The sequence below is a fragment of the Misgurnus anguillicaudatus genome, chromosome 8 (assembly GCF_027580225.2).
Source record: "Misgurnus anguillicaudatus chromosome 8, ASM2758022v2, whole genome shotgun sequence".
NCBI lineage: Eukaryota > Metazoa > Chordata > Actinopteri > Cypriniformes > Cobitidae > Misgurnus > Misgurnus anguillicaudatus.
In genome coordinates this window covers 23026987-23053178 of record NC_073344.2, presented here as the reverse complement: position 1 = coordinate 23053178, position 26192 = coordinate 23026987, and the positions used below count along the sequence as shown (strand labels likewise).

General features: G+C 35.7%; 2 protein-coding genes across 3 annotated transcripts; one reads left to right on the top strand and one right to left on the bottom strand.

Moving 5' to 3' along the window:
• The first annotated feature begins 56 nt into the window (after positions 1-56).
• On the top strand, positions 57-10294 carry LOC129450727 (uncharacterized). Its single transcript, XM_055213701.2, has 6 exons — positions 57-706; positions 3313-3435; positions 3673-3756; positions 3870-3917; positions 4099-4131; positions 8778-10294. The coding sequence occupies exons 2-6, from the start codon at positions 3352-3354 to the stop codon at positions 8868-8870; spliced, it is 342 nt and encodes a 113-aa protein (XP_055069676.2). The 5' UTR covers positions 57-706; positions 3313-3351; the 3' UTR covers positions 8871-10294.
• On the bottom strand, positions 9706-25425 carry c8h3orf18 (chromosome 8 C3orf18 homolog). 2 transcript variants are annotated; one of them, XM_073870489.1, is made up of 5 exons: positions 25063-25411; positions 17247-17670; positions 16125-16146; positions 14783-14913; positions 9706-11110 (listed from the first exon to the last, which is right to left on the bottom strand). In XM_073870489.1, the coding sequence occupies exons 2-5, from the start codon at positions 17547-17549 to the stop codon at positions 11030-11032; spliced, it is 537 nt and encodes a 178-aa protein (XP_073726590.1). In that variant the 5' UTR covers positions 17550-17670; positions 25063-25411; the 3' UTR covers positions 9706-11029. The 2 variants fall into 2 exon arrangements, with proteins under 2 accessions (XP_073726590.1, XP_073726591.1); XM_073870490.1 differs by lacking the exon at positions 9706-11110 and adding an exon at positions 13255-13909 and having other exon boundaries at positions 25063-25425.
• Between the last annotated feature and the right edge of the window lie 767 nt (positions 25426-26192).

Here is a 26192-nt window from a genome sequence, read left to right as displayed (position 1 = left end):
TGACATTTATATTTTAGTATTATTCGTGTATTTTATACACGGATCCTCACAGTCACCATCTCCTATTTATTTTTTAGTAAATTATTTGTTTCATAATTGTAATATATTTCATTTGCTTGCAGTATTACTCAACAATACTTCAAAGAACACCACGGTACTGTTATGTACTTGTCCCCAAAAAAACACGTGGTACTTTTTGGGGCTTAAATGGTTACTCTGCAAATTACTAATTTTGTTTTCTCGAAATACTTCTTTAGGGAAAAGAGAAAAAAATCCCTTGCTACTCATTTCTTGAGTTTGCTTTATTTGCTGTATCGCAGACTCGTTGCCGTGGCAACAGATAAAATCTAGTCAACAAATATCTGACGTCAACGTTCAGCCAATCACCGACGCAAAAACGCAAACTTTCGTTGCGATCAACGCTGCAAACTCGAACGCAGGTAACGGACCAATCAAAAGGTTGAAAATTTACGCGACGCGCTCGTTTCTGAACGCATCCGAAACGCATGCTGGAGAAGGAAACAGCCTGGTTTTAGGGGCGTGGCACGGGCAGAGTGGTTGGGTTGACACGATGCTCTTGCGTAAAAGAGGCGTGGCTAGCAGAGATGCCAAACTTCAAACAACGTTATGTTGATGTATATAAACGCGTTCTCGTGTTGGACGCGCCGCTCCAGGTGAACGCAAAGTGTGAGGGAACGCGATTAAGGTAACTTTGTTTTTATTACATGTTATTGTTGCTGGAAGAGAATGAAAGTTGTGATTTAACCTGAGAACCTGTGCAGGTTTATTTAAATGTTTATTCAAATTTTATTTGAACTTTTTAAAGCAGATGGTAAACGCATGGCTTCGACTGATTTGCCATGATTGCCTTATTATTCATATACTATGGTATTAACAGGGTACTTCAATGAGTGTCATAGTGTTATTGTATGCAGGTGTTGTTTAACATATCCAAAACATGCTAAATAACCGTGGTACTTTTAAATAATTTTAGTTTTGTTTATCTCTGGCTTGTTTCTGTTCTGTGGGTGCTGAGGTTTTTGTCTAAGTATCTTATTAAAATATTATGTTTCTTACTGTTTTAATGTTGCTAAGGGTTGTGTTTACATCCTCAGGCCACCGCAAAGCGTGCTACAGGTTCACGCGCACCAGCTACATTTCTCTGTAGGTCTGGAAGTATGCGAAGAATGCGTACTGTCGTAATTGCCGGACATATGAAAAAAATAACTTTAAAGCCTAACTGGACCATTAAAAACACACATAAAGCTAGTATAAAGAAGTATATTTAGCCTATTTTATATTTATTATTTAGGTAAAGTATCATGTGACAGTGATGAATAGTGTTTTATCATTTCTACTTTTATGGTACTTTAACTTAGAAAAATAAGTTAAACAATTTCAACTTCATTTGATAAGTTATGTCAACTTATCACAAGCCAAAATTTAAAATAGTAGGTTGAATTGATTTGCAAGACCAAGTTGTTTTAACTTCATGCTGCATTTAGTGTATGCATGATATATGAACATTTTTTTAAAAGTAGTTTTACATGAATAGATGCCAAGACATGTATTAACCTGTAATGAGTGGCAGTAGTTTCTGTACAATAATAAATTCTCACGCCACAACCTGTTACAAGTAAAACTATGACTAAGCGATGTGCGTGTCAATGTGAGCACGAGAAGATGATGTCAGATATTGTTAGTGTTGCAGAGACATTTTGTTTAAATAAACAAGATAAACATATTCTGTTAAATTCATGTGGGGACATGTGGTTTATGATGTGTATTGAAATAATAATTTGTGTTACATCAGTTCAAATTAGCACTGAAATATTAGATAAATATTTACTTGAATGTCATTGTTGTGATTGCATAAATAATGCAGAGGCAGTATTCATGTCCACTAATGTAAAAATGTGACCATGTTTGTGACAAGTCATTTTTTGCTTTCTACATAAAGTAAAAAACATTTTGTGAAAATATAATCTTGATATCATGAGTTAGATCATGTCGAAGATTGAAATTAAACTATAATTAATGAGTGAAATCAAACTTGATGCTGCAAATCTCATCATTATGAGACTTTTACCAGATTTGGTCATGCATGTGCTTGCAACATATATGAACGCTTACCAGGTTCGATCATGCATGTGCTTGAAACATATATGAACAGCTACCAGATTTGATCATGCATGTGCTTGAAACATATATAAATGCTAACCAGGTTTGGTCATGCATGTGCTTGCAACATATATAAATGCTAACCAGGTTTGGTCATGCATGTGCTTGCAACATATATGAATGCTAACCAGGTTTGGTCATGCATGTGCTTGAAACATATATAAATGCTAACCAGGTTTGGTCATGCATGTGCTTGAAACATATATTCAAGTTTAGCAGGTTTGGTCATGCATGTGCTTGCAACATATATAAACAGCTACCAGATTTGATCATGCATGTGCTTGCAACATATGAAGAGTTTCGTTGCAAAACGAGATAACCACAGTTTTGTTAATTGTTCAGAAATCACGTTTTTTGGTTGTGCATTCCAATTAATTTCAATTCAACTGCAGTTGGTTTGTTTTGATTTAAACCTTCATAACTTAAAAAATACAGCTAAGTAGCACCATAAAACAAAATAATAACATGATAACATAATAATAAACATGTTTTGACAAAAATGTTAAAAAATGGATTTATCTCGTTTTGCAACGAAACTCTTCATATATAAATGCTAACCAGGTTTGGTCATGCATGTGCTTGCAACATATATGAACGCTTACCAGGTTTGGTCATGCATGTGCTTGAAACATATATGAAAGTTTAGCAGATTTGGTCATGCATGTGCTTTCAACATATATGAACGCTTACCAGGTTTGATCATGCATGTGCTTGAAACATATATGAACGCTTACCAGGTTTGGTCATGCATGTGCTTGCAACATATATGAACGCTTACCAGGTTTGGTCATGCATGTGCTTGCAACATATATGAACAGCTACCAGATTTGATCATGCATGCGCTTGAAACTTATATAAATGCTAACCAGGTTTGGTCATGCATGTGCTTGCAACATATATGAACGTTTACCAGGTTGGAGTTGAGATTGTAACGATCAGATCCGATCCTTTCTCTCTCCCTCCAGTTTCCCGTTCATTCCCGCCGCCTTGTACATTAGGCAAAAAGCTTATAAATATAATTATATTCACAGCTTTACACTGTTGTGCTTTAGGAAGCATGAAGCTGGAAAGTGTCCATTAACTGTCTCCCTCACCCTTCTTTACCCTGTGACCACTCGTCTATCTCTCAAGCTGTGTGTCCATGTATGTGTGAGCTGTGTTGGGGTCAGGATGGATGTGGAGGAGCCTGAATTGAGTCACACGGAGGCACCGGCGCCCAAACGCAGCAGAGGTCGACCTCGCAAACCACCACAGGTGAGAGAGACACTGAGTCATGTAGAGATGACACTATTACTGCTTTGAATCGGTGTGAAATAAGATAAACCCGGATAGACAGACGTGCACTTAAAGAAAAATGATCCCAAGCTGTCACTGGGGGAATGAGCTCTATAGGTGCACTTTTTAAAGGGTTACGCCTCTGTGACAACTGGGACCATTTTTTGACAATTTATTCTGACAATGAAGTAAACCAAGTTGAATTAAATCCACCAGGAGTCTGTCGAACCCCCCGCTCCCAGACGGCCAAGAGGAAGACCTAAAGGCAGTAAAAATAAAGGCCAGCGTGTCACAGTCAAAGTAAGATTGCTGGACAAAGTGTGTCCAAAACATACATGAAGTCAAATTTTAGTTTTGGATATTTTTTATTGAACTTTCTCATTCAGTTTTTCTCTATTTGTTCCTATATGTAGGTAGAGCCAACTGGAGAGAAGAGACCTCGAGGCAGACCAAGAAAATGGGTGAGAGTTATACAAGTTCACCTTTTCATCAATCTTTGCAACTAATGCAAAATCAGGGATTGTTTTATCAAACATGTCTCTTATATTTTATGTTTTAAAATTCCTGATGAATTATAGATGAGCAATACCATAAGCTCTGCTCTTGATAACATTTATATTATTTCATCTTTTTAATCCATAGCCACAGAAAACAGCTCCTCAGGAAGAAAAGCAGGTAATTAATATTTAATTTGGAGATTTTTACGGTCATGTTCCTATGGATAGATCCAAGTAAACTGCAAACATGACTTTCTTACTTAGTATTTTTGTCTTGTTTTCAGTAAAAATATCTAAAAAATTCTTAAATCAAGATGCATTTTCTTTATGAGCAAAATGACCTAAGAAAATAAGTCTAGTTTTAAAAGGGACATATCATAAAAATCATGTTTATGTGCTATAATTAGGGTCCCCAGTGCTCCTATCAACCTAGAAAATGTTTAGTTTTGGTAAACCATTCTCTGCAAGCATGTGAAAAATAGGTCATTGAAATTTGGCTCCACTTGTGATGTCAGAAGGGGATCTTATTATAATAATACCGCCCCTTAATCTGCACTACCATTTAGTGCAGAGGTAGAGAAAAAATAATTGACAGCACAATTAAGTTTCAACTTTAACAAACGACCATCATGGTGATCAGTGTTTGCATTTCATCAGCTCTTTTGCATTTTAAAGGACACCCAAAAATGGCACATTTTTGCTCACACCTACAAAGTGGCAATTTTAACATGTTATAATAAATGATCTATATGGTGTTTTAAGCTCTGGTGACACCAAAGATTTATTTAACATCTTAAAAAAGTCCTGTGAAATGTCCACTTTAAGACAAAAATAGTGTGAATTTGTCCCTAAAACAATAAAAAAAATCTGCAAATGGTGTAAGAAACATTTTCTAGATTTTTTTAAGTGTTTAAGAAAAAAGTAAACTTATTTTAAGTTTTTTTTTCTTACCCCATTGGCAGATTATTATTTTTATTATTATTATTATGTTTGTTTAAGGCACAAATTCACTTAAATGTGATATTTTTTGTCTTAAAACTAGATTTATTTTCTTAGGTCCTTTTGCTCACCAAGAAAAAACATCTTGATTTAAGAATTTTTAGATATTTGAACTGAAAACAAGACAAAAATACTATGTAAGAAAGTCATTTTTGCAGTGTATGCAAAAAAAGTTCGGTCCTAAATCCTATAAAACATGTACTGTGTGAAGTCCATTTAGGGAAGTCGTGCCACCATGTGGCCATGTTTGCACAGTTTGCAGTCATTTTTTTGTCATGCAAGACTAAAGTCCTATCTACTTGAAGACAGATATCTCTAAAATTGCATGCTACAGATCACAATCAAACAATATATTTCTTATCAAATCTGACATTAACTGTGCCATAACCTTTGTTTCTTAAGCTCAAATTGTGCTAAAAACACATTTTGCAAAGTTGCTTCAGCAGCTACTGCGCATGCGTACAGGTTGGCAAGCGCCTCACGCGACTTTGAGGATCTTTATCGATTGATAATTACTTTATTTAAATGGAAGGCGGGACTTTCATCGCCAGAGCGATTCATAGTAAAAGTAGTGCACAATCTTGTTATATATAATATCTTTGCTGAAACTAAGCAGGATTATAATGTTATGACTCAATGATCTGTATATAAAGTCACAGAAACACCACAGGCTGTTGTTTCACCATTTGCGGGAAATGTGAAAAATACTGTCAAAGGTGATGAAAAACTCACAGAGCGCAATACGCAGTTATTTTTAGCGGTAGTGCAATGTTTTAATTCAGTCAGTATGATCCAGCTTTATTTTTCCAATCATGTCTGCTCCTCCAGGGGGCGCGAATTCTAGACATGTGTTCGGAGTGTCATGTCAAAATATGTGTTTGTTGCATCATGTGAACCATGTGCATCATGCGTCATGCCAAAATACATTCCTGCTGCACAGGCGTCTAAAGAGTTTATGATAAAAGAAGACGCTCACAAAATACTCACAAGACAATAACTTAACACTAAACATGAGATTACACAACGTAATGGCAAACGTATGCGTCACTTTTATCATAAACCCCTTCGAAGCCTCTGCAGCAGGCTTGTGTTTGGACATGACATGTGATGCACATAGGATCACATGACGCGCCGAACACATGATGGGTTAAATACATGTTGTGACGAGCTTCGCATAGTGCGCCCTCGAAAGAGAAGTCACCAGCCGCCACTGCTGTTGACATCTCAATATGCAAATTTTAACGTAAACCCAGATTTATCTCTTAACCCCTTGTTGGAGCCATAACTATATGTTAAGGATTTGTTTTATGTAAGTAGTAGTTATATTTTGGATAAATGTATATTTCTGTGTTTTATTTCATATCACGTGACTTTTGAGTGTTGCGTAGGCTGAGCTAATAGGAAGTAGAATTACGAAGAAGATTAGTTGGTGCTAGACAGTCTTTTGACCGTGAAAAGTGGAATCGAATCATTTGGAACTAGAATAAGTATTAGTTTTTTTAATAAGTTTGTTTTTCATATTTTGTGTTTTGACTACAAGAAAAGTAAACAATGATTCACGCGTCAAATCCTTTGTGAATCAACAATGTGGAAATGGTGGATAACTAATTATATTTGGATCGCCATTTACACCCCTGGTTAAACGTTAAACAGATAACCTAGGATTCCGTTTACCCGACGTTTAGAATAACCCAATATTAACTCTTTCCAGTGTGAAAAGACCTTATTTTGTAAACACTTCTGCATGAGTCAGAAACAGAGATGAAGGGGAAGAACAGCATGCAGGAGATAAAATGAGCAGTTTGTTGAATAATCTTAGTTGTGTTGTCAATGCTCAGTCTGACTAGTCACCGATACAGCAGGTGTTATTATTATTACCAAGCAAAGACAATGCAAATTTCCTGCTTTGCTGTCTTGTCTGGTGAAATCCCTCGTCTGTACTTGTGAAGACAGTATAGTCCCAACAAAAGATTAAACAGTAATCAGTAAAATGAAACGAATATATAAACTGAATGCATGTGTGACCCTGGACCACAAAGTAACATAAGGGTCCATTTGTTTTAAAATGAGATTTATACATCTGAAAGCTGCATTAATTAGCTTCCCATTGATGTATGGTTTGTTAGGATAGGACAATATTTGGCTGGGGTACAACAATTTTAAAATCTGAAAAAGTCTTTAAAGTTGACCAAATGAAGTCCTTAAAGGGACACTCCATTTTTTTTGAAAATGGGCTCATTTGATTTTTACTGTTTTGGAATCCATTCAGTTGATGATCTCCAGGTCTGGTGCTAGCACTTTTAGCATAGCTTAGCATAATCCATTGAATCTGATTAGACCATTAGCATCGCGCTAAAAATAACCAAAGAATTTAGATATTTTTCCTATTTAAAACTTGACTCTTCTGTAGTTACATCGTGTACGGAGACAGATGGAAAATTAAAAGTTGTGATTTTCTAGGTAGATATGGCTAGGAACTATATTTTAATTCTGGCGTAATAATCAAGGAATTTCCTGTCGTAACATGGCTGCAGGAGGCGCACACTGCAACAAATTACTTTTTTACTTAGTATTTTGTCTTGTTTTCAGTACAAATATCTAACAATTCTTAAATCAAGATGTATTGAGCAAAATGACCTAAGAAAATATTTTTTTTAGACAAAAAATATACAATTGAAGTAAAATTGTGGTTAAAGCAAGGAAAAATATCTGCCAATGGGGTGTGAAAAAAAATCATAAAATAAGTTAACTTAAGTGGTTCTCAAACTTTTTCCGTGTGCGGGCCCCTCTTGTGTACGGTGCATTCCTTTGTGGCCCCCCAAAGAAAATTTATGACAAAAACTGTTCTAAAATTTAACATTTTAATTAAACAAAACATATTAAGTTATACAAAGTAGTGCTTTTGGTTAGTAGCCTTATTTTTTAGGTTTAATTACACAGAATTCATGATAAATGAATGTATTTTATAAAATGTCACTAAACTGGGGCCCCCCTGGCACCATCTCGCGGCCCCCCCTGGGGGCCCCGGACCCCAGTTTGAGACCCACTGTCTTAAACACTTAATTCAAGAAAAATGTTCTCGCCAAACATTTTGCTCATCAAGAAAATACATCTTTATTTAAGAATTTTTAGACATTTCCACTGAAAACAAGACTAAGAAAGTCCTTTTTTTGCAGTGATATTACGGAGCGCCCCAAAATGGTCCCCTTGGTAATAGCAGGGGACCATTTTCGGGCAGTGTGCAACATCTTAGCACCTGCTGCAGCCATGGTACGGCAGCAAAGCGGTTCCGTTTGTTAATTTTCGGATAATTTTGTCCCGTACGATGTATTGTTGGCTATTGCTAGAAAAATACACAACTGACTGTCCAGGGTAACATAAATGAAAAGAAAACAAGAATTGAAATACAACATAAATGTATGTTCGTACTCTTGAGTCTGAATTTCAGTGATCTCTCCTGTATAGCACAGCATTGCATTAGCAAGGTCATGGGTTCGAACCCAGGAAGGAACACACATACTGATAAATACAAATGTGTACCTTGTAAACTCATAAATGCACAAATATATGTAACGTAACATAATAGTCAAAATGAACATTGCATGAGAAAGTTGTACTTGATAAGTATGTCATTCACGGTCTCTGTAAAGTGAAACCCGAGTGAAACTTTAAAAAATTTCCCTGTTACTCAAACGATTATAAGGCGAGCACCGGAGCTAAATGACTCAGAGAAACTCCTTACATTATGGTTTCCTGTCCCAACTGTCATCATTTTCAAGTACAAACGAACCGATTCCTCATGTCTTCTCTTTCCTCTGCACCCAGCCATCTCATCCCGAGGTCGAAGAGGCGGAGTCATCGGAAGACCCGCCCGCTCAGACCCCGCCTCCTTCTTTACCATCAGAGGGGAGTGTCTAAAACTACCTCACTGGATATTGAGAGACAGCATCGGGGGCGATGCTTCATCTCAGCTGCCTCCATCTACACTGTACAAGTTGAAAACATGCAGTTGGTACCTTACTACCTGATCTGACCGTTAAAAATGACTTTCGGTGGTGTAACTTATCGTATAGAGGATGATGCAGTCATATTTAATATTTTATTACATGAATTACACTCCAAAATACTTATAGCTGCTCATCAAACGTTCTCATTGGCTGAGGAGAAAAAACTTAAGTAGTATAAAAAGTTTGCTGCACCCAAGAACTGAAAATAATGCTTTGCACCACCTCTGAAATATTATTTGATTTGATTTTATTGGCTGACAATACAGATCTTTCTATTTTTTTAACTCTTTACAACTAACTCAGAAATACATTCGATTAAATTAAACAGGACTTGAATTGCCACTGACATTTAGGATTCGGGAGCACCACCACAGATTACAAAGCAAAACAAAATTGGGAAGATATTTGCGTTATATTCATTTTATTTAAAGTTGTACTTCTCAGGATTTGACTTCTTCAACGCTTGAAAATGACGCATCATTTTGAAAATGAACATGCATTTTATAATACTTTTTAATGTTTTATATCTTTTATTGTTGTATTTGTAATGTTTACAGCAGGGTAATTGGATTGAAACAAAGCAATGCTACTTTGTTGCTGTTATGCAAATAGACAAAGTGTCCTAATACTGTTTTTATTGAGGTTTAATATCAATAATGATGTAAGAGTGGACATGAAGATGGTAAAACTCAGTACCTCAGTATCAGAGACCTCAGTTGTATTGTTTGCATTTTCCAGATAATATGTGATTTTTATAATTATTTTGTAATGATCAGCCTCTGGAGTGAAACTGGCATATGTTTGGCACTAAATCATCTTTTTTAATAGGTTAATATTTTCTATTCATCAGAAAAAAAGTCATATTTACTGCTATGATGTTGTTATTGTGTTGATGCTGAAGCAGTATTTTAAACAAGATTGATGTACGAAGCATCTTCTCGTCATTAATGATTTACAGTACTAGGAAATGTTGAGATCTTTGTTTTCAGAGATACTAACACCCCAACTTTTAAAGCTTCATTATTTCAGTTCATCTCAAATAAGTTTTTCATGAGTTATTTTAGCCATCTTGAATTGACTCATTGAGATCAAATTTATTTTCAGTATAGCTTACAAATTATAGGAACTGAGTCATGCAAAACCCCTATTTTTAAGAGTATAGCAAGATTTTAGATCCAGTTTGGACATTTACATATTAACAAGTGTGAAAATGTGCATCATAAACGCCGGTTTCTTACAAAACATTTTGTCTGGGATGTTCTTACCTCTTTTTATATTCGTCAAAGGTCAGTAATGATGTCAATTGTTTATGAATAAAGTGGCTGTCTCTGATAAGTTTTTCTATTTTTTTTTTTAGTTTACATTTCTTTCCACAACAACACACACATGTCATAGTTTAAATCTTCATTTTTTATTATGTCCTTCATTGTCATAAAAATTAGAAATGTCTTTAAAATGATCTCACACTTGTTTGGTGAACAAACTGCGTCTCATTTCATCTACACAATAACACAAACGGACGTTTCTCACTATTTATCTCTTATAAATAGCCGCATCCGTTAAACAAGCTTTGTGACGAATTTCTAGTATTGCAATTAACTTAATAGTAATCTAATATTCAACTAATGAAAGATCTTTACATTTTGAAATAGCTGACTGATATCTGACATTGCTCATGACAATTTGAAATATAATTCTGAAAATCTATTTTTGGTGTTTTTCCTTTCAGTAAACATGCAGGGACTTCACTGAACAGCTCATGTCATTTCATATGTTAATAAATAATAAATCATGTGGTTTCTTACAAATTAAAAGTGTCTTCTGATAAACAAGACAGACATTTATTTACAGTTATAGCGACATCTTCAACTGTTAAAGGTTTCGGGGGTTAATTTCTGTATGAGAAGTGTTGTAGGAAAATAAAGCTCATGTCCATGGTTTGAGTTTTCTTTAGAAACATCTTGTCTATCATTTCAATAAAATGTCCTTACACTGACTGTACTCTCATTCTATCAAATGTCAAAACCCAATTTTATTTATGATCCCCAAAAAATTTCACCCCGAGTCTTGTCATGCGTTGATGGCATCAGTCACGTCCGTAAAGACGAGTCGACTGGGTTTCTGAGTCGTCCCTTGACTTGTTGTCAGAGTCTGAGGACAGAAAGCAAAAACTGTCATACTGACATCATTGATTCTGGATTATTCTTGAAATATAAATAATATTACTGCCATAGATTTTTTATTTGAATATGCAGTTCACTGTCATACAAAACAACCTTTTCTGTCACTGGGGTGGTCTCCTCAAAGGTTTCTTTTGTTCATGGCTATACAACACATTGAAATGTTGTACCTTTGGGGTATTATACCCTAAGGACCTATTGTGTACTAATGTTAGGGGTACAAAACATTTAACTGTACCTTTAAAGGTACACAATACATTATAGTATACGAAGGTGTGAACCTTTGGAGCAGTGGTTCTCAAACTTTTACCATGTGTGCCCCACTTGTGTACAGTGCACCGGGGCACAACATTATAATACTTAAAATTTGAATTAAACAAAACAAATTATATTATACAATGAAGTGCTGTTGTATAGTACCATTAATTTTCTGAGGTTTAATTAAACAGAATTTATGATAAATTAATTATTTTTTTAACCTTGGAGAACCTACGGGGTCAAATTGCTGTTAATTGCTGCTACCCAAAATCTTCGTGGGTTCTCCCCTTGGCACAATCTCGCTGCCCCCCGGTGTTCCCCCCCTTTAAGAACCACTGCCTTAGAGCACCACCCGCCACAGAAAAGGTTTTGTACTTTTTCAGTGTGACCTGAAAATATTTGGACTTAAAGGGACAGTTCACCAAAAAATGAAAATTCTGTCATCATGTTCTCATCCTCATGTTGTTTTAGACCTGTGTGAATTTCTTTTTTTCTGATGAACACAAAAGATATTTTTATAAATTATGCAAGCACACAGCTGATTGTAACCATTAACTTCCATAGTAGGAAAACAAATATTATGAAAATATTGTGATAAATGATAAAGAAGATGTTTTAAGCACACAGTTGATGGTACCCATTGAATTCCATCATTTTTGTTTTCCTATTATGGAAGTCACTGATTACTATCAACTGTGTGTTTATCATCACTTGTCAAAATATCTTCTTTTGTGTTTAAAAACTCAACATGAGAACAACATAAGGATGAGGAAATTATGACAGAATTTTTGTTTTTGGGTGAACTAGCCTTGTTTAAAAATGTCTAAGTGTGATAACAAAATATCAAACCAAAGTGGCATTTACTAGATGAAAAGTAGGCTACACAGTTTACAAATATATAGTTTGTGGTGGTCAAGCATTAGTGAAATACATTCATAGTTAATGTTGTTACTTTAATCAACTTCAGTTGATTAAGTGTCAAACCAAATATGGAAAAATTAAGTTGATTTCAAGATTATTTGTTGGTAGATGCCGTTTGGTTTCAGAAATATAAAATACACAATTCAGAAAGCACCGTGTTAATACAATGAAAGATAATGTGAAGTTACACAATACAACCTGATCTCACGAATTTCCGTGGCATAGTCACGGAATTTTGTGCTCATTTTTCCGTGGCATTCTCACGGATCTCCGCATTTTTCCGTGGCCCTGCTACGGACTGTCTTTTTCGTTGCATTCTCACGGATTGGTTACTCAACTGTTTTGTCCTATTTTCTTACCATTTTCGCTTCGGTTTAGGGTTAGATTTACATGAAATGACATCCCTACCCAAACCCAACTCTAACCCCAACGCCAGGCAACAATTGTTTAAAGTTTAGAAAATATAAAAGAATAAAACAGAAAAAATAGTATAAACCAATAGTTAAAGTGACATATTAACGCAAACACCAAATCTAACCCTAAACCGAAGCGAAAATGGTTTGAAAATAGGAAAAAGCAGTTGAGTAACCAATCCGTGAGAATGCCACGAAAAAGACAGTCCGTAGCAGGGCCACGGAAAAATGCGGAGATCCGTGTTTACACACAGATATAGTTTGATAATTTGTGTACACTCTCAAAAATAAATGTGCTTAAATGGTTTTTCATTGTGATGCCATAGGAGAACTATTTTTGGTTCCTCAAAGAAGCATTCGGTCAAAGGAGAACCATTTCTTCTTTTATGGAACCATTCAGCCAAAAATGTTTCTTCTGTGGCATCATGAAGCACTTTTATTTGTAAGAGTATAATGTTGACAATGTGCGGATAAGTATAAAATGATCATCAGAGACATTAACAGACCAGACTGAAGAAGGACTGCAGATTTGGATAGATCATGTTACAGATGTTGCTTGTCTGAAGATGAGTTGTAAATTTGATGTAGGGGAGAGCAGGGGCGAAAGTACCATTTTTAACAAAAACTTAAGTTTAAAAGATAATGTTTTAGACAGATTGATTGATTGATTTGATGAGGTCAATAACTCACAAGTCGCGGTGGAACTTTGATCAAATGTAAAACGACTTCAGTAAAACGAACATCTAACATTTCAACCCGCTTTACTTTTATTTTGAAAAACTCTAAGAAGTCAAACTTCAGGATGTGTTAGAGCACTAAATAACCTGTAGATTGATAAGTACTGTAACACATGAAACCAGAAACATACACGTTATAAGAAAAAAATTACCACTTTAAGAATTTACTTATCATGGTGGAAAACAGCTTTCTGGACCTAGACCTGCGAAACGGTGACTGAAATAACACAATATTTGTCAGCTATGTCAAGGGTTGCGTGCTAAAGATGCTGTCATAGTTTGAAATGCAAATAAAATCAGGGTTTTGAGAAAATCACTTTGTTACTTTCGCCCCGCTTTACTTTCACCCCGGTTCTCCCCTAAATGGATTTGTGAAACAGTCAGAGATTTATTGATGAATACTTTACCACAAATAATAAACGACAAGGCCTTGTGTCAGAACTCAAAAGAAATAAAATGGTAAAAATTGAAATTATGTAAACAATATGCCTGACATTATGTTGAAAGATTCATCATAATGTTCATAGTATTTTGTATCCATTTTTATCTCCTTCTTAATATAGACCGTTTCAGCAGTAACAACATAAACAAGCGGCTGTCGCGGTCCGCACGTAACTTCTGGTAAAGTCCGCTAAGAATAAATAACAACAAAGTTCTTTAAACGTAGTTTATTTATATAACAAGGAAAAAAACACACATAGATTACCTAGGAAACCAAAACATTTGTTATTTTCGACGAGGCATTTGTCCAAGAGATCAGTTTAGCACAGTGGTTCTCAAACAGGGGTCCGGGGCCCCCAGGGGGGCCGCGAGATGGTGCCGGGGGGCTCCAGTTTTATGAAATTTTTATAAAATACATTAATTTAGCATGAATTCTGTGAAATTAAACCTAAAAAAAATAAGGCAGCACTACTTTGTATAATTTAATGTTTTGTTTAATTAAAATGTGAAGTTTTAGAACTGTTTTTTGTCATAAATTTTCTTTGGGGGGGCCAAATGCACCGTACACAAAGGGGGCCGCACGCTAAAAAAGTTTAAGAACCACTGGTTTAGCAACTAGGTAGACCATTAAAAAAACGAAACCGGAAGTAAGGTTCGGATCCAGACATGTATCACGTGCGTCCGATGAAACCGGCTGTAAGTACAAAATGACTTTTTTGTCATTTAATTTGAATTTAAATTTACCAATTAAAGTTATTTTTAAGTTAATCTAACTTTCACTTTTTATACCGTAATGCAGTTTCTTCAGCTCTTATATTATATAATTTCACCACAGTTTGTTTGTTTGTTTGTTTTTATTTTAGCTACACTTACTTTTGAGTTTGGTCCAGCTAGGCTTCCGTCTCGCCCGTGATCCAAAAGCTCTTGTTCAAGATCATCCTGCTCTTCAGCTGGATCAAAGTTATACATGGGCATCAGCTGATGTCTCAGTTTTTCCAACCGTTGAAATTAACCTGGTATTAATCATTCAAGTTTCTTTAGAGACTTTAAATCTGTTGTTCTTTAGAAAACCATCGATGTGCTGATTCTTCAGAGAATCCAAAAGCCAATAGATAAAACTTATCAATAATGTAATCTTCAAAGACTATATAGTCAACTTAACATCAACAGTAATGTGTAAAAGTCTTAGCGCACCAGCAGCTTTGTAGTTTTAGCAAAGTTTAATGACCATTCATATTTATTATAGGATTATGAAGATGTTTTAAAAATTTGCTAGCGTAAATATATAAAAAATATTTATCATTAGTAATATGTGTTGCTACACTGTAAAAAATACTTTGCTGCCTTAAAATTTTTTTTTGAATGAACTCGGATTTACAAGTCATTTCAACCTACTATTATTTATCTTGACTAGAGATGAGTTTTTATAACTACAGGTGAGTTGTTATAACTTATTTAAGTTGACTTTTCTCAACTATATTTTATAAGTTGTGACAATTAATTTCTGTTGACATGACTTGTAAATCTGAGTTGATTTAACAAAAAATTTTAAGCAGCAAAGTTTTTTTTACAGTGTATATTAAAACAAGCTTCATTTACATGCAATTTAAATTTAGTGTCTTTATTAATTGTGACCCTGGACCACAAAACCAGTCATAAGTCACACGGGTATATTTGTAGCAATAGCCTAAATAAATTGGGTCAATCAATATTATCAAGTTTTTATCCCAAAAATCATAAAAATATTAATAGGCTAAAGATCATGTTCCATGAAGATTTTTGTAAATTTCCTACTTGAAATATATCAAAACTTTTATTTTTGTGAGTGGATGCAGTTTTGGGGACTTTAGGACAACTTTAAAGGCAGATTTTCTGCTATTTATTTATTTTTTTGGACCCAAATTTCAGATTGTCAAATAGTTGTATCTCGTTCAAATTTTGTCCTATCTTAACAAACTATATATCGATGAAAAGTTATTTATTTATATTTATTCAACCTACAGATGATGTATAAATATGACTGGTTTTGTGGTTCAGGGTCACATATATGTTCATTATACCATGCCAAAAACAACAAATCTAATGGTAACATGATAGACTTTTCCACAGCTCTGTATTTTTATTTTTTCTTCATTAAGATGAAGTTGTTTTACTGCTGAACCGAAAGTCATTTATTTTTAAGACTGCGGTAATGTATAAGAAAGTACTTACCGTTTCTTTTTCCTGATGTACAAAAGCTAGACAAAAGAAAAACACATTTTTATTATCCAACTTACAGAAGTTCAACAAATTGTATCTAACAACAGTATATATAACTATTAGGTGTTAAAACTATTAAATGTAAAGTTTTACGATAAAGTAAGAACATGTATTTACAGAAATCTTATCAAATACTCTAAGTAAATGGTCATTTTTATTGAAATAGTTCATAAACTCTTTCGCCATAGGTACAGTACTGTGAAAAAGTCTAGACCGCCATGCCATTATTAGATTTAGTTTTTGCATTGCTATTGTGACCTTATATTATTTCTCAGTCTCTTTAATAGAATTGAAAAATTTGTATGAAGTATTCCAAAAAATGAAAATGATAAACTATAAAGTGTAACACCTGATCAATAGCAGGAACCTGCATGATTTTTTAAACCTACACTGCAAAAAAAAATGACTTTACTACTTAGTATTTTTGTCTTGTTTTCAGTAGAAATATCTAAAAATTCTCAAATGAAGATGCTCTTTCCCGATGAGCAAAATGACCTAAGTAAATAAGTCTAGTTTTAAGACAAATAATATACAATTTGGGTGAAATTGTCCTTGAAAGAAGCTAGATTATCTGCCAATGGGGTGAGAAAAAAATTGTGAAATAAGATTAATTCAAGTACATTTTCTCACTCCATTGGCAGATGTTTTTGCTTGTTTTGGGCACAAATTCACTTGAATTGTATATTTTTTGTCTAAAAACTAGTATTATTTTCTTAGGTCATTTTGCTCATCAAGAAAATACATCTTGATTTAAGAATTTTTAGATATTTACTGAAAACAAGACAAAAATACTAAGTAAGAAAGTCATTGTTTGCAGTGTAAATGAAATGAAATCCTTATTTCTAATCGAATGAATTCAGGACTTGACTTTTACCTAAAAAAGACTTTTCATTTTGTGGAAATATTTCCTGTATTTTCAGTTTGTATCTTAATAAAGAAAGTAAAATTTGGCTGCTGCTGGCCAAAGACTTTTGCACAATACTGTATATTTGTCACCCTTAACAAATTAGTGAAATAGCAAATAATAACTATTTTCCTAACAACTTGATTATCTCGACCCTTCGAGGTGTTTCCTCACCACAACGACGGCCAGCCCAATAACCGTGATGATACCAAAGGGTACGAGCACCATCCCCATCCCAGCACCTTCTACGGATCCCATTGGCAGCTGTGTGGAGTTGAGGCCCGTCTCATTGGTGGATGACGTAATAGAACGGTATGTAGTTCTGGATGTAACGTTATCAGGTCCGGTTGTGGTTTCCACAGACCTCGTGAGAATGGGAATCGAGGTGGTGATGGGTAGGGTAGGGCTGAGAGTTGGGAACGGGGTCAGTGTTTGGGGTGAAGTGAACAGATCAGGTTTGGCTGTTGTTAGAGTCATGGTTCTTCGCACAGGGTGCCGTTGTAGGATTAACGTGGTTTGAGGTCAACCCTGATGGACTTTAATTTTCCTCCAAGCTTTGGTCATTGTGATGTTTGATGTTTCCTGGACTCTTGATAATCTGATGTGCAAACAAATGCATAGTCATGATGAGCAAACTATTCATTTTAGTGATTCCAAAGGTCAACATGGATGCTTTCAGCAAGGCTTTCTCGGATTGCATTATTCATAAAAAATATGCAATGCAAGGCTAGAAAGTGGCAAGAACGAGACAGCATGATGCTATATTTTGCCCTCATCTCTTAAAACATTCATGCACTTGGTAGATGCTTTTATCCAAACAGTGCATACAGTACTTTTATGATATCCTGAGATTGAACCATTGGCCTCACGCAATGCTCTACCAATTGAGCTACAGGAATATTGCATCCACTTTTCTGAACATCTAAGACTATCACAGATAATCTCTCTCAAATACACATGGGAATGTTTTTACGTTTTGTGTTTATAGTTGGATAGCTGAAGCGCTATCAGTGAGAAAATCTGTGTGATTTCACACTCTTGACTGAACGTGTGGGTTTGTGGACGCGCGTGTAGATGAGTGAGAAACACTGTGGACAACATTTGGATGTGTGCGTCTTCGAGATACTACCGTCAAGCAGCAAACTTCCTTCCACGATACAGCCGTTAGGATTTGTGTGTATGTGGATGTGGGGGCTGGAGGCCGGGGGCAGGAAAGAGATCTGAACCTTAAAATAGAGGATACGAGACTTTGCTGTTGGTGAATGTGAATGAAAACCGCAGACAAGCTCCCATTCATCAAACCTTGTGTTGCTGTTAAAGAGATAGTTCATGCAAAAATGAAAATTCGCTCATAATTTAGTTTAGGCACCAATGTGTCGTTCCATGCAGTTGTCTTTTTTTCTGTATATCGATAAACAATGAATTAAAAAAAAATTTAGGAAAGAAATGGTTCCTTACCCAGCAAGCATTAGCAATAATTTCACCTTCTAAACCCGGGTATAAGTAGCCCACTGCTAGCCAAAGTTACATGTCATCTTTGCCAAAATAACTTGTCTGATGTCTGATATTCCATCATGTAAGCAACAGTGATTACAAGCTGTTTGGTTTAATTTATTTACTTAATTTATTTTATTTATTTTTGGGGGGTATGGTTAGACGTCTATAAAATTTTCAGTAGCTATGTATTTTTGAAGATTTGCGCAAAACTTTAGCGTTATTTTCTACATATCAACAAAAATTATTAAGAAATGACGTTGTTTCCATAACCGATGTAAGTAAACCATAGTTTTTTTATTTTGCAATAAGTCATTCCAAAAACCATGGTGACAGGTGTGTTCGATTTCATACGGCGCCGCACAGACTGACATGCGGATGACATCAAAATACAGCGAGAATGACTCGAAAGCATACAGAGCGGTCAACTCCCGAATAGCTCTCGTATTTTAATGTCATGTGCCACATGAAGTCGAACACACCTTCTGTCTTGACTTGTCCTATACTGTGCCATATTTAAAGAATGATTATGTGACTTTTACGCACGTCAGTTGACATGTAAATGCGAAAAAACTTTTTCAATTGCAGTTTTGCGATATAGAGCGGGGGGGGGGTATATTTGACACATCAGCATTGTTATCAGTAAGGGGATTTCTAAGTGGGCTTTTGACACAAAATTTCCACCAGATGTAGCCATCAAGCCAAATATTGAATTCATACAAAAAATCTGAACATTTAAGTATACAAGTTGAGTCATAATAAATAGCGTGAAATGACACAGGGAATAAGTATTGAACTTTACACACTTTATTTAATACGTTGTAGAAAAGCATTTGTTGGTGATTACAGCTTCTAGACGCCTCTTGTATGGAGAGACCAGTCGTCTGTATTGCTCAGGAGTGATTCTGGCCCATTCTTCCACACAAATGGTCTTTAAATCTTGAAGGTTCCTCTTTTATGAACTTTGAACTTCAGTTCTCTCACTGGGCCATTTAAGCAACTTGATTTTCTGACTTCATTGTTTTCTTGGCCTTGTGTTTGGGATCATTGTCTTGCTGAAATGTCCACCCTCTTTTCATTTTCAGCTTTCTGGTAGATGGCAGCAGATTTTTATCCAGAAACTCCAGTATATTTCTCCATTCATCCTATCTTCAATAATATGAAGTCTGCCAGTACCCCTTGCTGAAAAGCGGCCTCAAACCATGATGCTTCTACCCCCAAACTTATCTGTTGGTATGGTGTTCTTCGGGTGGTGGGCAGTGCCATTTCTTTTACAAACATGGTGTGTAGAATGACTGCCAAAAAGTTCAATTTTGTTTTCATCTGACCATACTATAGTCTCCCAATAATCCACAGGCTTCTCCAAATGCTCTTTCACAAACTTTAACCGAGCCTCAACATGCTTTTTGTTCAGCAACGGAGTCTTGAGTGGTAAGCGTGCATGGATGCCATGGCGGTTCAGTGCATTGCTTATAGTTTTCTTTGAAACGACAGTACCTGCTGATGCAAGTTCTGCCCAAGTGGTTCTTGGCTCTTGGAGAACTGTCCTGATTATTCTTTGGACTCCTCAGACAGGCCAATATTTGGCTTGATGGCTACATCTGGTGGAAATGTTGTGTCAATACCCCACTTAGAAATCCCCTTACTGATAAAATGCTGATGTGTCAAATACTTGATTTCCCCGCTGTATTCTTTTATCGAATTGCCTGAAAGACCGAGCGTAAAAACTTTTTTGTGATATATTGGAGTTTATGCGTAGTTGCCGTGTTTCCACGGGTGCATTTTCAATTTGTTATTATGTTTTGTTTTAGCCTAGACATCTGGGATTTGTTTGGATGGCTATTAGACATCTTTTAAACACAAAAAAACAACGCTATCTCACGAGAATTCGTACATATTTTACAAGTTGGTTAATTCGTATTAATTCATACGATCACATTTGTAAGTTTTGGTACGATTTGCCTTGACCCCTGTGACGTTGCGGTTAGGTGCAGGGTTATGGGTTCGGTTTCATTGTTGTTGTTTTTTATCAGAATCGTATGATTTTGCATGATTAACTTCGTATGAATTGATACGAATTAGCCAACTCGTAAAATATGCACAATTTCTCGTGAGATCAGGCTGAAATAACCTATAACTAAACCAAAAATGGTTTGTCACTGTAAGGAACCTTCTAAGTGCCTTTATTTTTAAGGTTGTAAAGGATCCACTTTTGGTTCCCCAAAGAACCTTTCAAAGATTCCTAAAAAACTTTTTTTCTTACCTTTCTAAAGTCTGAAGTATCTTACAATAGAAAGGTTCTTTGTATATCAAAGGTCATTATGGAAACATACAGCCCAACAGAGGCTCTTATAGGCACCTTTATTTTTTTAAATGTGTGCTAGGTGATCGCTTAATGCAATGTAAGAAGCAAGTGTCTGCATAAAAGCATTAAATGTAAAAAAAAATTAAAAGTTATGACCCTAAAGTTAAACAGTAGTGGAGAGCAGGGCACAAACTAACGCTTTTTGGCTTTGGCTTCATCATTCAAAAAATATTAAGGTTAGATTAATATTTTTTTACACAGTCAACACACATCTCTGCTACAAATACTTAATGTTTTTTTGTGGGACCTACAGGAGTGTGACAGGAGTGCAAACGTTACCCCATAGGTGGGCTTCATTTTAACAAACAGAGGGTTTGTTGTAACACCTGCTAGAAAATGTAGTTTATATATAATAAATATAATAAAGGTGGATATTGTTTATATATCTGCCTATAATAGATAGATATCCAAACATTCTTCCATCCATGATCCTTTATCTAACCATCCTTGTATTATGTAGCAATGTATATAAATATATTTTTTTGAAAGAGCTGCACAATTAAGACAAAAAATCATAATTGTGAGTTATTTCCTTTGATATTGTATTAGTTATCATTTTGTTGAATAGTATTTACATTGTTTTCATTTCATTATCATTGTATACCTGAGACTGTGTGACAACTAACCCCGCTGTGTTAAAATGTTTTCAATCCTAGCTATCATTTTCTAGGAGTTGCTGACATGTTTCAAAATGGTGTTATGTTTTAGGTCAGTGGTTCTCAAACTGGGGGCCGGGCCCCCAGGGGGGCCGCGAGATGGTGCCAGGGGGGCCCCAGTTTAATGACATTTCATAAAACACATTAATTTATCATGAATTCTGTGTAATTAAACCTAAAAAAAAATAAGGCAAAGAACAAATTTGTTATAAAAATTTTTGGGGGGCCGCGAAGGAATGCACCATATACAAGGGGGGCCGCACGCTGAAAAAGTTTGAGAACCACTGTTTTAGGTAACAACACAGTGATTAAAATAATATAAGGTTGGATTTGGTGGCTTACACACCCAACTCAAAAAATCCAAAAAACACATAAGATAAAGAAATTTACTTTTATGCATCCAAAACATCTTAGTTCAATATCTTAACACATCAAAACTTTTTACAAATTCACAGGAGATCTTCTGACAGTAAGAGAAAAAGACAAAACGCACACTTTGTGCACCACTCACCCCTAGATTTATGTTGAATTACTCTGTCAGAAAAAAAGGTAAAAAATACTCCCAAGATGTCACTGGGGCAGTACCCATATATAAAGGTCCTAATATGTAACATTTAAGTACAGATATGTATACATTTATGTACCTTAATACTGTATGAACTCCAAGGTGTGAAGGTGTAGTACCATAGTGACAGCTAGGGAACATTTTGACCCCTCTCCTGACAGAGTATTTCAAACCTAACATGTGGATTGTTTGCTTGAAAGGATTGTGTTATTGTTCAGTAAAACAAATGCCATTTGTAATATCTAATTCAGTGACATTACTTTCTATTTGTCCAAAGACTGGGGCCAGTGTATGTATGCATGTGCAAACTCCCCAGAATAGGCATGCATGTGTGTTTCAACATCTGCTGCCGTTAGATACTTTCATCCCTGTCTGCAGCAGCCGGGCAGCAGCGGGTGTCATGACAGGATGTGGGTATGAGACTGGCACATACACAAAGAGAGAAAGAGAGAGAGAGACAACAGCAGTTTGATACCTAGGAACGCGAGTACTCAGAAACACAGCCTACACTGAAAGAGAAGTGCATTTCTTAAGAGATGATAAAGACATGTACACAGATGTCTTTTCTTGCTTTTCCTTGCCGTTTCTTTCTCATTCTTTTTTTTTGTTACTAAAGACCTCGTGCCCACCTGTGATTGTGTTGCTGACTCTATTTAATGTTCCAGTAGTGAGGCTGGTAGAGCATTGTGTTAGCAATCCAAAGTCAACAGGTTCAAGTTCAACCACAAGGAACACATATACTGATAGAAATAATGTATTGGTTGAATGCACTGAATTAAAGCATCAGTTAAAATGAATAAGCATCACTAACTGTATGTATTAAAGGTGTAACACTTTGTATGCATGCATGTGAACCAGAATTTTCCATAAGGTCTTGATTCACGCACTTATGGGGTAAAGCATTCAGGAGTGGGTAGTTTATATTTACTGTAAGCAACTATGTGACTCTTGGACTGTAAAAGGGACACTCCACTTTTTTTGAAAATAGGCTCATTTTCCAGCTCCCCTAGAGGTAAACATTTGATTTTTACCATTTTGGAATCCATTCAGCTGATCTCTGGGTCTTGAAGTACCACTTTTAGCTTAGCTTAGCATAATCCATTAAATCTGATTAGACCATTAGCATCGTGCTAAAAAAGGGTTTTATATCAAGAGTTTTTTTTATATTTTTAAAACTTGACTCTTCTGTAGTTACATCGTGTACTAAGACGGATGGAAAATTAAAAGTTGCAATTTTCTAGGCAGATGTGGCTAGAAACTTTACCATCATTATGGTATAATAACACGGAATTTGCTGTCGTAACATGGCTGCAGGAGGCGCACACTGCAAAAAATGACTTTTTTACTTAGTATTTCTAGCTTGTTTTCAGTACAAATATTTAAAAATTCTTAAATCTAGATGTATTGAGCAGAAATACTAAGTAAAACGTTTTTGCAGTGTGCGCATCCTGCAGCCATGTTACGACAGCAAATTCCTTGATTATATCCACATAATGAGAGTATAGTTCCTAGACATATCTGCCTAGTCTTAGTACACGATGTAACTACAGAAGTCTCAAGTTTAAAATATGAAAAATATCGAAACACTTTGATTATTTTTAGCGCTATGCTAATGGTCTAATCAGATTCAATGGATTATGCTATGCTATGCTAAAAGTGGTATTGCAAAACCCGGAGTTCAGCTGAATGGATTCCTAAATGGTAAAAATCAAATGTTTAACTCTAGGAGAGCTTAAAAATGAGCATATTTTCAAAAAAATTGGAGTGTCTCTTTAAGTCCAATTCGACAAATTTTTAGTGAACTTACGGTTATGTCTGGCAAGCATAATGCACGTGGGTTGATTTTACTGGTTGTCATGAGTTGAAATATTATATATAACTAAAGTTAGAAAAGAGATTTGTCACACTAGTCTCAGATTAACTAATACAGTTTAAAAGTGAGGTTAAATGTTAAACATCCCTGCTGAAAAAAACAGCCTGGGAATTATGCTGGTCTATGCTGGTTTAGCTGGTGGTCACCAGCATACCAGCACCAAAACACAACATATGCTGGTCTTGCTGGTATGACCAGCATGGGATGCTGGTGTGACCAGTTTGGGATGCTGGTCCTAGTGCTTGTTTAGCTGGTGCTAATGCTGGTTAATGATGACCATTAAACCGGTCCCTACAGAAAATCCAGCATAAGCTGGTGAGCTGTTTTAACTGGTCTCCCGGCTTGGTTTTAGCTGGTTTTGCTGGTGTAGCAAGCTGGTTTGTGTTTTGGTCACCTTTTAAGCTGGTCTGGACTTAGCTGGTCAGACTGGAGGACCAGCTTAGACCAGCTATTGCCATCTTTAACCAGCTACCAGCTTATGCTGGTCTTAGCTGGTTTTTGCAGTAGGGGTATTAAACTCAGACACACATTTTAAGTATACAACCAGTGAAGGATCTCTTCTTACAATTCACAAATGTTTTCACAAACACAACAGACAGAAATATATTTCAATGCCGCTGTAATCATTGTTTTTTTAGGGGTGCTGTGATCTCTCGTTATCTCATATTCATTTAGGGAGACCTCATTCAGAGAAAGCTGCTTGCTATGAAACTTCTTGCCATGAGATGTCTCTCTCTCTCTCTCCACCAACAGTCTGCACACTTAATAAAGAACATGTTTGTCCCTCGACCAATCAGAATGCTCCAGGATCCTTTAAGCTTTCCTTCTTGACCAATCAGAGATCACCATCAGACAAAGCTAGACAAATCTACGTAGCCATCAATACAATGCTATTCCTCCTATGACGTATTAGTCAAATAACAGTGTTTCTTTCCATTGTGGCATTTTATGAATCTTTAAAAAGTGATAGAAGAGTGTAGATAAGTTTCACCGTCTGCAATGTGATTATAAAATAGGCTGCTGATAAACATACCCACCTATTCATGGAGAAATGTGGCCGGAGCTGATGTCTTTCCAAGATTTTCCAAGCAGACAATGGGAAAACGCAGAGAAATCTTCTCCTTAGACCCTCCTCCTTCGTTCCTCAGCAGGAACAGGAAAACTGCTGCAGGGCTAGAAATGTAAATATTTTCACCTCTGTATTCCTACCGTGATCACACAAGGTCCCAGAAATCCAACTCGCGTCCCTTTTCTCCCCTTTTGTCAGGTCTCCTATTATTTCATGTCATTTTATATAATGTACAAGACAAAAGCAGCTACAGTGCAGAGATGCTACAAACCCAAGCTATGTGATCCAGAATTCTCCAACCTCCTTTCCTGCAATGCCATTGGTTGGCTGTATAGCGGTTGCAGGCTGTGATTGGCTCATTTGGTTGTCTGTCTTTCTTAGCAGGGATGAAAACAGGATTTAATGGTTGAGCACACCAGATGCCGTGGTTGCGTCTCTCAGGAACGAGAGTTCAGGGATGTTAACCCCTTGTTGACTTGCATATGTGCTACAGTCTTAAAAATAAAGGTTCCTATAGAACCTTTAAAATCAATAGAACCCTTTCTTGTTGTACTAAAGGTTCAACAGACTATAAAAAGGTAAGAAAGTAATGCATCTTTTAGGGACCTTTGTCTTTGGGGAACCAAAAATGGTTCTTATTTCATGAGTCAGAACACATATTGGTCATCATCAGGAACATTAATAGAACCAGAACCATGTGCAAGTCAGAAAAACATGAACAACTGTTTTGTATGAAGATATGAATATTAACAATATTACAAAATTAACTTTAAAAGAATAACATAAAAAACAAATCTTGACTAAAATTATATTTTCACTGACTTTCCAAGCAGTTTTTATTCATTTTATTAATTGTGACCCTGGACCACAAATCCCATAAGGGTAAGATTTTTTAAATTGAGATCATCTTAAACATAAGCTTTCTAGTGATGTATGGTTTGTCAGGATAGGACAATATTTGGCCGAGATACAACTATGAAATTTATAAATGGTATTTTAGAGTGCAAAATTTAAATATTAAGAAAATTGGCTTTAAATTGTCCAATTGAACTCATTACAAACACATGATCTTACTAAAAAAATTTAAATATTTTTTAT